This window comes from Mirounga leonina, unplaced genomic scaffold, assembly GCF_011800145.1.
Source record: "Mirounga leonina isolate KUSES-001 unplaced genomic scaffold, KU_Mleo_1.0 Mir_199, whole genome shotgun sequence".
In the NCBI taxonomy this organism is placed as follows: Eukaryota; Metazoa; Chordata; class Mammalia; order Carnivora; family Phocidae; genus Mirounga; species Mirounga leonina.
The window spans coordinates 14,187,796-14,200,140 of NW_023270498.1; the positions used below are offsets into that span (position 1 = coordinate 14,187,796).

The 12,345-nt window shown below is 37.9% G+C and overlaps 1 protein-coding gene across 3 annotated transcripts in view; it reads left to right on the forward strand.

The window, feature by feature from the left end:
* Positions 1 to 12,345, forward strand: part of VPS41 (VPS41 subunit of HOPS complex) — a 174,674-nt gene that overhangs the window by 39,283 nt on the left and 123,046 nt on the right. For all 3 annotated transcript variants that reach the window (XM_035026530.1, XM_035026532.1, XM_035026531.1), the window contains one exon: positions 3,852 to 3,929. In XM_035026530.1, the coding sequence (XP_034882421.1) occupies positions 3,852 to 3,929 (78 nt within the window). The remainder of the gene's footprint in view (positions 1 to 3,851; positions 3,930 to 12,345) is intronic.

The window sequence follows — 12,345 nt, forward strand, 5'->3', positions numbered from 1 at the left end:
TGATTTTCACCATCTGCTACATAAAGTCTAAGCTCCTTACTGTGTGTAAACCCCCCCTAAGATCTTGCCCTCTCCTGCAATTGGCTTTATGTCTTCCCGCTTTTTGCAGCACGGGTGGTGTTCTGGTAGCAGCTCTTGGCTGTTTTTACTCACAGTGTCCCTTCTGCCCGATTCTACCCCATCTCAGCTGCTTGAGCCCACTCCCATCCTGAGCCGTCATCTTTCAGTTCAGACACTTGTCATTTCTCCTGGAACTAACACACACCTTGCCAGGCAATCTACTTTTTTGCAGATTTGCTTTCACTCTGGTCCAGCCACAACACTCCTTTCTATTAAAGTCATCTTCCAGAAATTCAAATCTGATCATGTAATCCTCCCTAGAATTCTTGGGTTTCCTAATGTTTCGTGATTTGGACACCCTCTCCTACAGCCTTTTCCTCTCCTACCTTTCATCTCCATAAATATTCAGATGTTTCCTATTAACCGACCTTCCAGACTCATCACTTGTCTCTTCCCCTGGGCACAAACTGGATGCTCCTGCCATATATAACCACTTGTTGTTTCTTAACTTTGTTCTGCCTTTTATGTGACTCCATGCCTTTGAGCAAGTTTTATCCATTCTGCCTAAAATGGTCTCTACTACAAGCCTGTCCCATCTGCCTCAGGGTCTACTGTCTACCTTCTCCTTGAGAGTTAAGCGTAGCTGACATCGGCCATGTTCCATAGGGTCTTAAGAGATGCTGCCATTTTAAGCGTACTCTTTAATTTAAATTAAATTAATCAGTCTTTTTAATCTATCTCCTTTATTATACCATCACCCTTTTAAGTAATACCTGCTTATTGTCTAAGCATATATGGTTGAACCTCTGAACAGATGAAATGGAGAACACAGTTTGCCTGCCCAGGGATCAAACTTGATTAACACCATAATTAAACCAACTCAGTTAAGGAAATTGACAGTGGAAATTGTCATCAGTGCTGACTTTTGGAACACACACTCTTAATCTGATGCCCATGTTTCTATTTATGAGGCTTCTGATCCAGTTGAGAGTATTTTGGCTCTTAATTTAGGCCCTTGCTCTGCCACTGATGGACCGTTTCCAGGGAAGTCACATCAACTCCTGGGACTTAGTTTCTCGTGTGTAGTTAAAGGCACTGCCTGCTCTGATGTTTTGAATACTACAAAACGCTATGAGGAACATAGGCGATACTATACAGCCACTCACATAGGAAATGTGCTCTTACTTGCTTCCTTCATAGTGTCCAAAGCTTGTCACTTCTTCTTCTTTACTTACACAAAGTCCACTCGTTCAGAGTAATTATGCCAGGGGATGGGATAGGTCAGAAGGATTGGGCGTCCATCTGGTACTTTTGTAAAGGGAGTCAAGTTTCTGTAATTAAACATGAAGGGGGCTAATTAAATTATGCTTGTTCTTTGCCCATCCTGGATTTTAAGTGTTCTCAGGTTAAAAAAAAATTTAATAGTTACAAAAGCTCAAGGCTTTTAAAGGCCAGAAAGAGTCGCACTGAAAGGATTTGAATTTACTTTTGTGGTTTGTGGCCAATTTCGCCCGTGTTTGTTGAATTTTTGAATAATCAAAACTATTAGCAAGTGAAAGTATGACTCATCAATAATTTCAGTAGTTAAATTTTCTAAGACCTGTACAGTTGTCTTATCAAACTTGTTTTTTTAAGAGCAGTGAAGTTATTAATTTCTAAAAGGCCTCAGCAACAATTTAATCCAAATGATGAAATGTTTTAGTAAACAAAAGGTAACTTGTCATAGAAACCACTGTATTTTTTTTTTTTTTTTTTAGAGAGACAGAGGTGGGGGGTGTGCAGGGCGAGGGAAAGAGAATCTTAAGTGGTCTCCACGCCCAGTGCATGGATCTCATGACCCTGAGATCATGACCTGAGCTGAAATCAAGAGTTGGACGCTTAACCGACTGAGCCACCTGGGCACCCTGAAACCACTGGATTTTTGGTTCATAAAGTAATTACAGTTTCAGGTTGAAACTATAAAATCAAAATAATTATTTTGTGTTTTCTTTCCATCTTAAATATTAAATGAGTCAAACTAGTAATTTTGAAAAAGGAAAAAGGGAAGGAATTAATATTTGGGTACTCTGCATAGAAGCTTTAAAACTTTTGATAAAACAAAGTATCATTGGAAGTTCAAGAATGGCCTTCACAGAGGCTTTGGAGAATCACCCAGTACTGAAGCACCTTTAGGATCCAAGCCCCTTTACTTTTCTAACAAACTAAACATGGTATTTATGAGGAGAATCAATACCGTCGAATAATTGGGGTGCAGTGAGCTTTTAAGACTCATTGTTTTATCATAGCCTCAGAAAGAGGCAGAGTATTTATTTTTAGTTAGTATTATGCAGGGTTTTTTTTTTTTTTTTTTTAATTCAAGTACTGTCAGAGTCACTGTGGGAAAAAAAAAATTACAACCATCTGAGCCATCTGAGTCCTCTGTTTCTGATTAGAATGTTCTTTTGCTTTGGATGCAACATCCCGGTTTGGTTTAAATATTCAGACTAATTTCCCCCTAGAATTACCTCTTGCCCCTTCCTTTGCAGGGCCCAGGCATCCTGTTTCCAGCAGGCTTGCTGTCTTCCCTGGATGAGTAATCGGCATGGCACCCGGTGCATTCAGGCAGGCCTGTGTGCTGGAATCGTCATACCTAGTTATGTCTGCACACCTGATGTTTTATTAACCAGTATTGATTTTTTTTACCCGGGGGACTTTTTTCTTCCTGAAAAAAGGCAACCTTGCAGGAGTGAAAGGCATTGCAGGGGATGAATTTCTAATGAACCCCTTCTTTCCCTTTTTGTGACTTCTCTTTAATGTAGCTTCGTATTTTAAGTGCCTGGACTGAAATTTCATTTTAAGCAATTCCATTTCAATAAAATCCTTTCAAATCTTGACTTTCTGTAAGGTTATTTTTATAAAGATTGTGCTGCTTGACTGAAACGCTTAGTAGTGCCTGTAAATTTGAGCATTTCATTATAGGTTGCAATGAAGCATGCTCACATGCAATGAAATACATAGAATTTGGAACTATTTGAGTTATGCTGAAAGAAGTAAAAAGGAAGAAAAATCTCATGTCATATTTCAGGTAGTCCTAAAGTTTCTTCATGTTTGTTTAGGGTTAGTTCAAAGAATTAAAGGAACAGTGGGAGATACGAACTATTTCATACCATAAAATGAATATGTAGCTTAGCAGTTATTTTGTGACAGAAGAGGATTTTTTTTGCATTAGAATATAAACATTTACCCTCAGTATTATACATTAACTTTTATAGAGGCATCTAAATGCTAACTGATAGTATAAATACTTCCAAGCTTTTTCATCTCTCAGCATGACTTAGATTTCCCTTTCTAAAAAAAAAAAAAAAAAAATCATACTTTGTCGTTTGTGCATGTGTATATTGTTAAACTTAAATGATAGCACAGATTTACACATTTGCCATAAATTATGGGGGGGTTAATCATTCCCTTCTTACTTTGAGCTCAACTGTAGGTTGGTCGTGCTTTCCCAGCTACACTGGAATCTGCAGCCTTAGTCCATCAGGCATTGTGTACAGACCGCATACACACCATTAGTTGTCAGCAGATGAGGGTCCTCATGAGTCATTCTGACAGCCAGCTCACACTCTCACAATAAAGTAGGCCCTGCTCTGTTATTTCCCTGAAGCTGGAAACAAGCCTTCTCCAAGGAGTACGTATCTTCCAAGGCATTGCGGACCACTTACACATTCAGAGTCTTGACTTTGAAAATGGTTTGATTACTAAATGTGTATTAATGGTACATTAATAAACTGACCCCACTGTTCTTCTTGCAGTTTTTGGCACTGGGCACCCATTATGGCAAGGTTTATTTACTTGATGTCCAGGGGAACATCACTCAGAAGTTTGATGTAGTAAGTATACGGTATAAAATAATGTATGAACTAGACTTCATGCTGAAAATTTATGCTTTACAATATTAGCTTTAGCAGTTTGTTGTAATAGTCTAAAGAAAGAGCCTTTATCAATTCAATCAGAGTGCTTAGGATGTAACTCTGAATTTTATAGTATATGCTAAAAATTATAAAGGTGAACATAAAACGGCCGAGGTCTATAAATATATATATAGGCATATATATATACATTTTATATTTTGACTTTGTATCTTTATATATAAACACCATTTAAAAATTTATTTTTATAAATCTGTTGAATTGTAATTCTTTAGTTAATTATAGTCATCCATTTGACTTTAAATGGAGTATTTAAAATACTTCTGTATGTGTTCTTTCTAAATTAGAACAGTGCGGAATATCTAGGTGAATTGTTATTAAAAGAAAAAGTACTGCTTTTATTAGTGAATACTGGTCCTAATTTACATACAGAGGAAGTTGTGAAATCCTTAAAGTGTGAAGCCCCCTCATTTGGTCAATTGTAAATACGTGCCCCACCATCTTCTCTAGATGCCAAATGTAACTGAAGATTGATTGATCACCTTGCTGGTTCAGTTTATCTCTTTTAAATATAGAAAGCTATTATTTTATGTGAATGTTTTGATGCTTGGATTCTTGGGGGATTATATTGATTGAAAGTAAAGAGCTAGGCTTTTTAATTTTTTAATTGTGATTTGGAATCATTGAGGATGAAAGAAATGCGGAATTTGAAGCTTGGTTTTGGTGTTTAAGATGTTGGAGGTTTCAAGAGCGTCCATGGTTGCGTGCATGTGAACATTCGGAGTGAACAGGGTGCTCATTTTAGGGGGCAGGCATTAGTTTTTCAAAGACAGCATCAGCACTTGTTGAAAGAGCTGTTAGAAGGTACTGGTATAGTTTATAAAGGAGACCACAGTTTCTGAAGTTGGCACATTGTGTATGAAAGGAATAGGTTGCTTCATTTTACTTAAAAGAAACTGAACCACTCAGTCTTGACAGAATCTTGGGAACAGTCCAGGAAGGGACATGCGCACACGAATTATACTAATACCCAAATTGTGGGTTCTTGTTTTGCTTCAGCATCTTTCAGACAAGAGGAATATAAGTTGGACCCTCCATCTACGTCCTGGACACCCATCTTGGTGACTTAAACGTTTGTTCTTTCAATTGCCATCCATTCAAACGTGTATGCTGGGAAGAGCTCTTTTTCGTGGTGTTACCTGTAGCTCCTCACCATTAAAACAAAAACAAACAAAACAAGAAACAACCCAATAAAATCTCACCTGTCTGGTCTCTTGAACTTCCTGCTCTAGGTAGAGGATTATGTGACACTCTGCTTTCTAAAGAAGTCTTTTAAATATTGTATAGAAATTGCAGTGCTTCATTGCTGAGGTTCATGGGCCTACCTGCTGGGTCCATTGCCAAAAGAGAAACCAAGAAAAATGCTGTAGGAGTTTATTCACTCATTTATTCATTCAGTCTTTGTGTCTGCACAGTATAAGCCTTCACTTATATCCTCTCTGATGTCAATTTTATATCAAGTATATCCCATATCATCTTTCAGGTAATTTATGGTATCATCCCCCCTAAATTTGCCCACACTTTTTTTTTTTCCCCCCAGTCTGCCCATGTGACATCTTCGAAAATGAAGTTCTCTAGAGCCTTGCCTTCCCCATTACCTTTTTTCTTTTTTTTCTGGCAGGAGAGGAAAATGATTTGATGGTATATTGTTTACTTTCTCAAAGAATTTGATAGTCTTCTATGGAAAAAGTTTTTCAGGAGACCCTGGCTTCTTCATGAACATTTCCATATTAGGCATATGACTTTCAGGTGACAAGTTTCATACTGTCCTCTTTTGAAAGGAGCCTTAGTCTGCAGCTTCTCATCTCCCGAGTTTTTTCCTCTATTATTTTATTTTCCTGTTTCTGATGATGTGATTGCTTTGTGGGGCTCTGTATCACTCCATTTTAAAAAGGATTCTTTCAATTCTAAAAATACTATTATGACTTGAATTTGCTGCTTTTCTTTGAATGGAATGGTTGCCATTTTATTCCAAAACTTTATTCTTCATTAGAAATGCAGCGAGAGTGAACAAATATTTTTAAAAATTAATGAATAAATACTCCTGACTTTAGTTTTCACTTCTGAGTGGGAATAATTTAAACAAATTAAAATTAGATGATAATATCTTACGTTTGCACAGTGTTTATTTCCTCAAGCAGTATCTCTTCACCCCATTCACTGCATTTATAGTTTTGATTGTGGTAGTTTTGTTTGGCAGGGGGTGGGGGCATGGAGGAATTTCTAACAAAGTTTCCCAAGGGATTCTGCTATTTGAGCTGGGTTGGAATCATTGCGCTAGAGGCTGTCTGACTTGACTTTAAATACATATGAGGTAAAAGAAATAACCAAACAAATCATTCTGCATGTTGAGGAAAAATACTTGTTTTCCCATTAATATTTCGAGGAGAAATACTGTGTGGCCTGCAGTTCCACTTGTAGGTATATATTCAAGACAAGTGAGTGCAGTGCTTATGTATACACACACACACACACACACACACAACATACATAGAAGAGTGTTATAGTAGCTTAATTCATAATAGCTCCAAACTAGAAACAACCCAAATATTATCATTCGTAGAATGGATAAGTAAATTGTGGTATATTCTGAGCAATTAAGAGCAGACTGTCTATCCACGTAGTAACATAGGTGAATTTCACAGATTTAACGTTCAGCCAAAGAAGCCAGGCACAAATGTGTACATGTTGTATGATTCCTTTTTATATGATGGTCAAGAAAAGGTGAAACTACGGTGATAGAAGTCAGATATTATTTGACCTGGGAGAGAGCACAGGAGAATTTTCTGGAGTGCTGATAATATTCTCTATCATGATGGCTTCATATATATATATACACACACACACACACACACACACACACACGTTAAAAATCACTGAACTATAAATTTGAGATTTGTGGTCTTTAGTCTGTATTATACCTCAGTAACACACACACACACCCTCACACATGCAGAAGTACCTGCACACTTGTATGTATCTTTGCCCTTGAGCAAAATTCAAAATTCAAATTATCCTGTGTCTGTTGAAGCAACCCTTTCTTCTCCTTCTGAATACGAGCAAATTTGTTAAGTTGGTTTCCTGTTCAGGGATCTTTATGTGAATGGATCACGCCGCTGAGATTATTCCTACACCTGTATGTGCTTCTACAATTACATAAAAATGTAGATAGAGAGGATTCTGTGTTACCCAGTCATCTGTGACTGTTCTTTTGTTGACTGAGAGTGAAAACTACTGAAATGATGCTTTCTTTTGCATGTTGATATTCATATTTCAGAATACTTAAAAGGATATTCAGATATGCTAATGTCCTAACCACGTATGTGTTTTTTAGAGGTTATTTCTAGATATGACTTTATGTTAATTCAAACTTAATTGATAAAGTTCACTTGTCTTTAACTCACAGAGTAAAATGTAAGTAGGCCTAGCTTCTCATCTAAAGTGCTCAGGTTGCTAAGAAAATGGCCTTTAATATAGATCAGGCCATATTCCCCTGAAAAATGGCTGTCTTAATACTTACATGGTATATAACATGGGACTTCAAAATTCTTAGGGGATCTCAAATACCTTCTAAATTTCCACGTGGTATTTATGCCCATATAATGCCATTAAATCATTGTAGTTACTTTCTCTTTAATAGCATCCACTTTCCTTAAGGCTATTAATTTAAGGCTTACTAATTAGGAGTGTTACTTGGAAGCAATGAGCAAATTATTTTGGAGCATTATTCTGTATGTTTTAAATCTTTGTTCTTTTAAGTGGGCTAGAGGGAGAGCACAGAACAATTTGGTCAAACAATTTCTGCTGTTTACCTTCATGTGTTTTTCTTCCTTTGCTTGAAATAGAAAATGATACGGCTTTGCTGTCATGGTGCCGTGGCAGGAGACATCAGATAAATACCTACAAAATGGATGGTTACAAAAGGAAGGGGATAAGAAAACAAAATAAAACAGAACAGGGGCTTATTGGGCATTTTGTATGAAGAGAAATACCAATTTTTTCAACTAAATCTTTTAAGAGGTAGGTTCAGGATTCTTCTTGAACTCCAGATAGCAGTCTATTGATGTTTCTATTCCTGTTTTTTTGTTTGGGATTAAACTAACACACTGTATTTCTTAATGCTAATCTTTTGTACTTCCTCATGTTCATATGCTAATAAAATCCCTGATCTCTATCAGAATTTAAGTAGCGTCACAGGACAGTATCTTAACATCTCTCTACTAGGGGGGTTTTAGTTTCTGTTTATCTCCCACCATCAGTCTAATCACTGTCTCTGAGAACACTGGATGGCTCCTTAGGACTTCCCAGGTGGATCAGCGCTCAAGATCCTGGTCGGTCATGTGGCCAAACCTGCCTTTGTGGTAGGTTTTCCTTTCTTTGTCCTTCGTCTTCATTTTCCTTTCTTTCTCCTCCAGTCATCTGATCCACTCACCATTTCCTGAGGATTGCCTTGGACGTGCATGCTTGCATCCAAGCTTTTCATCACATCTTTCTGGAATGCCCTTCTTCCCTTAGTTCCTTTCTTTCTTTCTTTCTTTTTTTTTTTAAGATTTTATTTATTTATTTGACAGAGAGAGACACAGCAAGAGAGGGAACACAAGCAGGAGAAGTGGGAGAGGAAGAAGCAGGCTTCCTGCAGAGCAGGGAGCCCTATGCGGGGCTCAGTCCCAGGACCCTGGGATCATGACTTGAGCCGAAGGCAGATGCTTAGCGACTGAGCTACCCAGGCGCCCTCCATTCTTTCTTTTGAGATTTGAGCCTTAATGCCAACTTTTGGAAAGTAGCCCTTTTATTCAGTAGTACTTGTCAAGTATATAAGATATACTCAGATTTTTCCTAGTTGCTCTGGGTAATTCAGAAAGTCGTCAGAGTTTAGAAGCTGAGGAGACTTCGATCGTTCTAGATATAAAAGGTGTCAGGTAAGGAAGCTTGAAGGAAATTGGTCTGGGGCTGATTTGGTTCTATATTCCCTGCCTCTGTACTCAGCTGTTTTGTCTGGTTTATTCGAGGCCTCCCTCACCTAGACACCTAGACATTCTGATCTAGCCACCTACACAGAATGTACCTAGGCATTCTGATCAGGTCATATCCCCTACCTGAGTTTGAAGAGATGTTTTTGTGACTGGTTCCTGGCCTATGAATGACCATGGTGTCATTTTTGTCTCTGGGCTTTTGGGACTCAGCCATCTTTCGGATTGCACTCCTGGCCCTCTGCTTTTCTTTGGCTTAGAGGAATTCATCTCTAATGTAGATCAGCTCCTCTTTCCTCTTTCCTGTGTATTGAGACGTAAATGTTGTTTGCAGGATCATCTGTCTTTATTTCATGTTTCAGGGAAAAGAAATACTTATCTGCCCTCTCATCTCTTTGCTAATGTAATCCTGAAAACTTAGTGTTCCCTTAAGCTTCTTAGACTGCATTTGTAATATTCACAAATACCTTTTATCTTTCACATGATTAGATCTCCTCCTCTGCATTATTGCCACGTCTTGAACATGCAGTACTTTTGTTGAGATTATTTGCATTTGTCATTCTCCCCATAGAATGTGAGCTTCCTGAGGGCAGTTTCTGTGTCTAATTTAGCTCTGCGTCCTTGGCGCTTAGCATAAAAAGTGGTAGATAGGCATTGATACAAGCGGCTGAACTCTAATAGTTCCAAATCTGTAAAGTTCCTTCTATATGGATGGTTTTCCAGATAAACAGGGTTTTACACCTTCCTTTGCCACAGCCAGATTATTGTGTGTACATTACAGGAAATCAGACAGACATGACCATTTCTTTGAGAGTTAATACAGATACCATGCTTCATTATTACCCTGAGGAGCTCAACTATTTTGGGCTCATTCATAATGTGGCCAAGATAATATTGGGGTGACTGTTCATTAAAAGAGCCCTTGGAGCAGATCTAAAAAAATGTAAGCTATCATTGAACAAAGAAATTCTACTCTCCTCTTGGTCTCATGGCACTTACTTATCAACCTGAAGTGAACCCCATCTATAGTATGCTCTGCCGATGTGGCATCATTACTTGGAAAGCATGGCATGTATCTTTTGATATTATCAAAGTGGTACATTGTTGGCTCAAATGTGTCAGTGTCTGTAATACCTGTCGAAGACTGATTGACAGGCCTTAGATTCTTAGGTGTTGAAAGAATCGGTCTTCTATATTTGGACTCCGTATTTTGAGTGATAAGAAATGTGTCAAATGAGTTGAGAATTACTTAAGTGGAAATCATTCTAACTGATGCCAAGGAAAATCTTATTTCCAATTTTCTGCATTTTTGTATTAAAGCATCTCCAGTTTATGGATTATTTATAGGTAGCTTGATAACTTTGGTAGCATCTGTGCACAGAGGAGGCTAAGAAAACATATTCAACTTTAAGAATGCTTCTCTCACTTAGAACAGTTAAAGTGTAATGCTTACAACACGTTGTAATATAGGACTTCTTAGTGGTAACTACGTTTGGGCAAATACCCCTTACATAGCTGTAATTGTGAAAGTATTTCTTCATTGAATGAAATCATCCTGGTACACCACACATTTCAGTCAGAATTGTAGTGATTTTAACTTTTTGGAACATGACTCTGAACTGGGGAGAGAGAGAGCATGACTCTGAGACTGGGGCCTGGCGGAAAACCTGTGGACTCCATTCTGTAGTAGTGTGGATCCTCCCTTCTGGTGCTTCTTTCTTTGGGAGTCAGGCGCCTGTTGCAAAGTGAGCACATTGAAAGGATTATAAACAATGTGGAGACTCAGGAGGTGTGATTGATTAACTTTGCAAGTGAGAGAAAGTGAAAATTTGCGGTGAGTCTTGACAGGTGAATGAGCATTTTTCGATTGTTGGAGTGGGTCTGGACTGGGTGATGCATTCTTCATACGAAACAGGGAATCCGGAAGGGCAAGGAACATTTATCGCAGCCTTTTCATCTACATATGCATTTTGTTTTTTCCACTAGTGGCTTGAGAGTAGGGGAACAGAAAGGGGAAAATGGTGAGATGCAGTGAGAGAGACTTCTTCGGCAGGTTTGGCAGAAGGACCAAAGGGGAAAGAATGGGAGTGTTTTCATGAGAGTGTCTTCATGGTTAATGGCTTTGGGGTTGAGAGTATTTAGGGAACTAAATGAAGCCATTAGAGTGATGGTAAATTAGATGTCATGGACCAGAAGGCAGGGTCTTTTATATATGGGCAACCTATGAGTGTCTGTGTATAGTTTGATAACAAATAATCTATACCTTGAATTAGTGGTATATTACTTTTAACTTAAACAAGCTCTCATTTTCTGTTTGAACAGCAGAGTTTTACTAGCCTTCTCTAGAAATTATTTATTTGGCTAAAATTACCAAGCATTTTTCGTTTGATGGAATCATATATTATGATAATTGGGAACCTAACGGGTATTTAGTCATCTCCCCACCCAAGACATGAAATTCTTCAAAAGCATTCTTGTCATTTGCTTCATCAGTCCTTCTTTTATATGTCTAGTAAGAGGAAATGTATCACTTCTGGGGACCGCTATTAGGTCTTAACACTTTAGGCTTTGTTAGTTTAATTGATAGCAAGGGAAAAAAATCATACTAAAACGAAGTAAAATGGAAGAATATATACCACTAACAACCTCTTAGAACGGCTAAAATGACAAAGACTGACCATACCAGGTGTCGGTAAGCATGTGGAAAAACTGGAACTCGCATACCCTACTGGTGGGAGTGGAAAATGGTAGAACCATTTTGGGAAAACAGTTTAGCAGTTTTCAAAAACATTAAACATAGACCTACCCTGTGATCTAGCCCTTTGACCCTGAGGAAATGAAAGCATATGCTTGTACAATGACTAGTACGTGAATATATACATCAGTTTTATTTTTTCATAGCTTCCAAGTAGAAACCATCTATATGTCCATCTACAGGGGAATGGATAAACAAAATGTGGTATATCTATACAATGGCATTCTACTATCAGTAAAAAAGAATGAACTATTGATACATGCTACAACATGGATGAATCTCAAATCTGTCATGTTAAGTGAAAGAAGTCAGACTGAAAAGCCTACCTATTGTATGCTTGCATTTGTATAAAATGCTGAAAAATGCAAACAAATCTATAGTGACAAAAAGCAGATCAGTGATTGCTTTGAGAGAGGCAGAGGGCTTATAAAGTGGCATAAGGAAACTTTCAGGGCTGATAGGTATATTTATTATATTGATTTTGGGGAGGGTTTCATGAGTGCATGTATACGTCAGGACTTATCAAATTTACACTCTAAATATGTGCAGTTTATTGTATGTCAATTGTATCTGCGTAAAGCTGCTAAAAAAT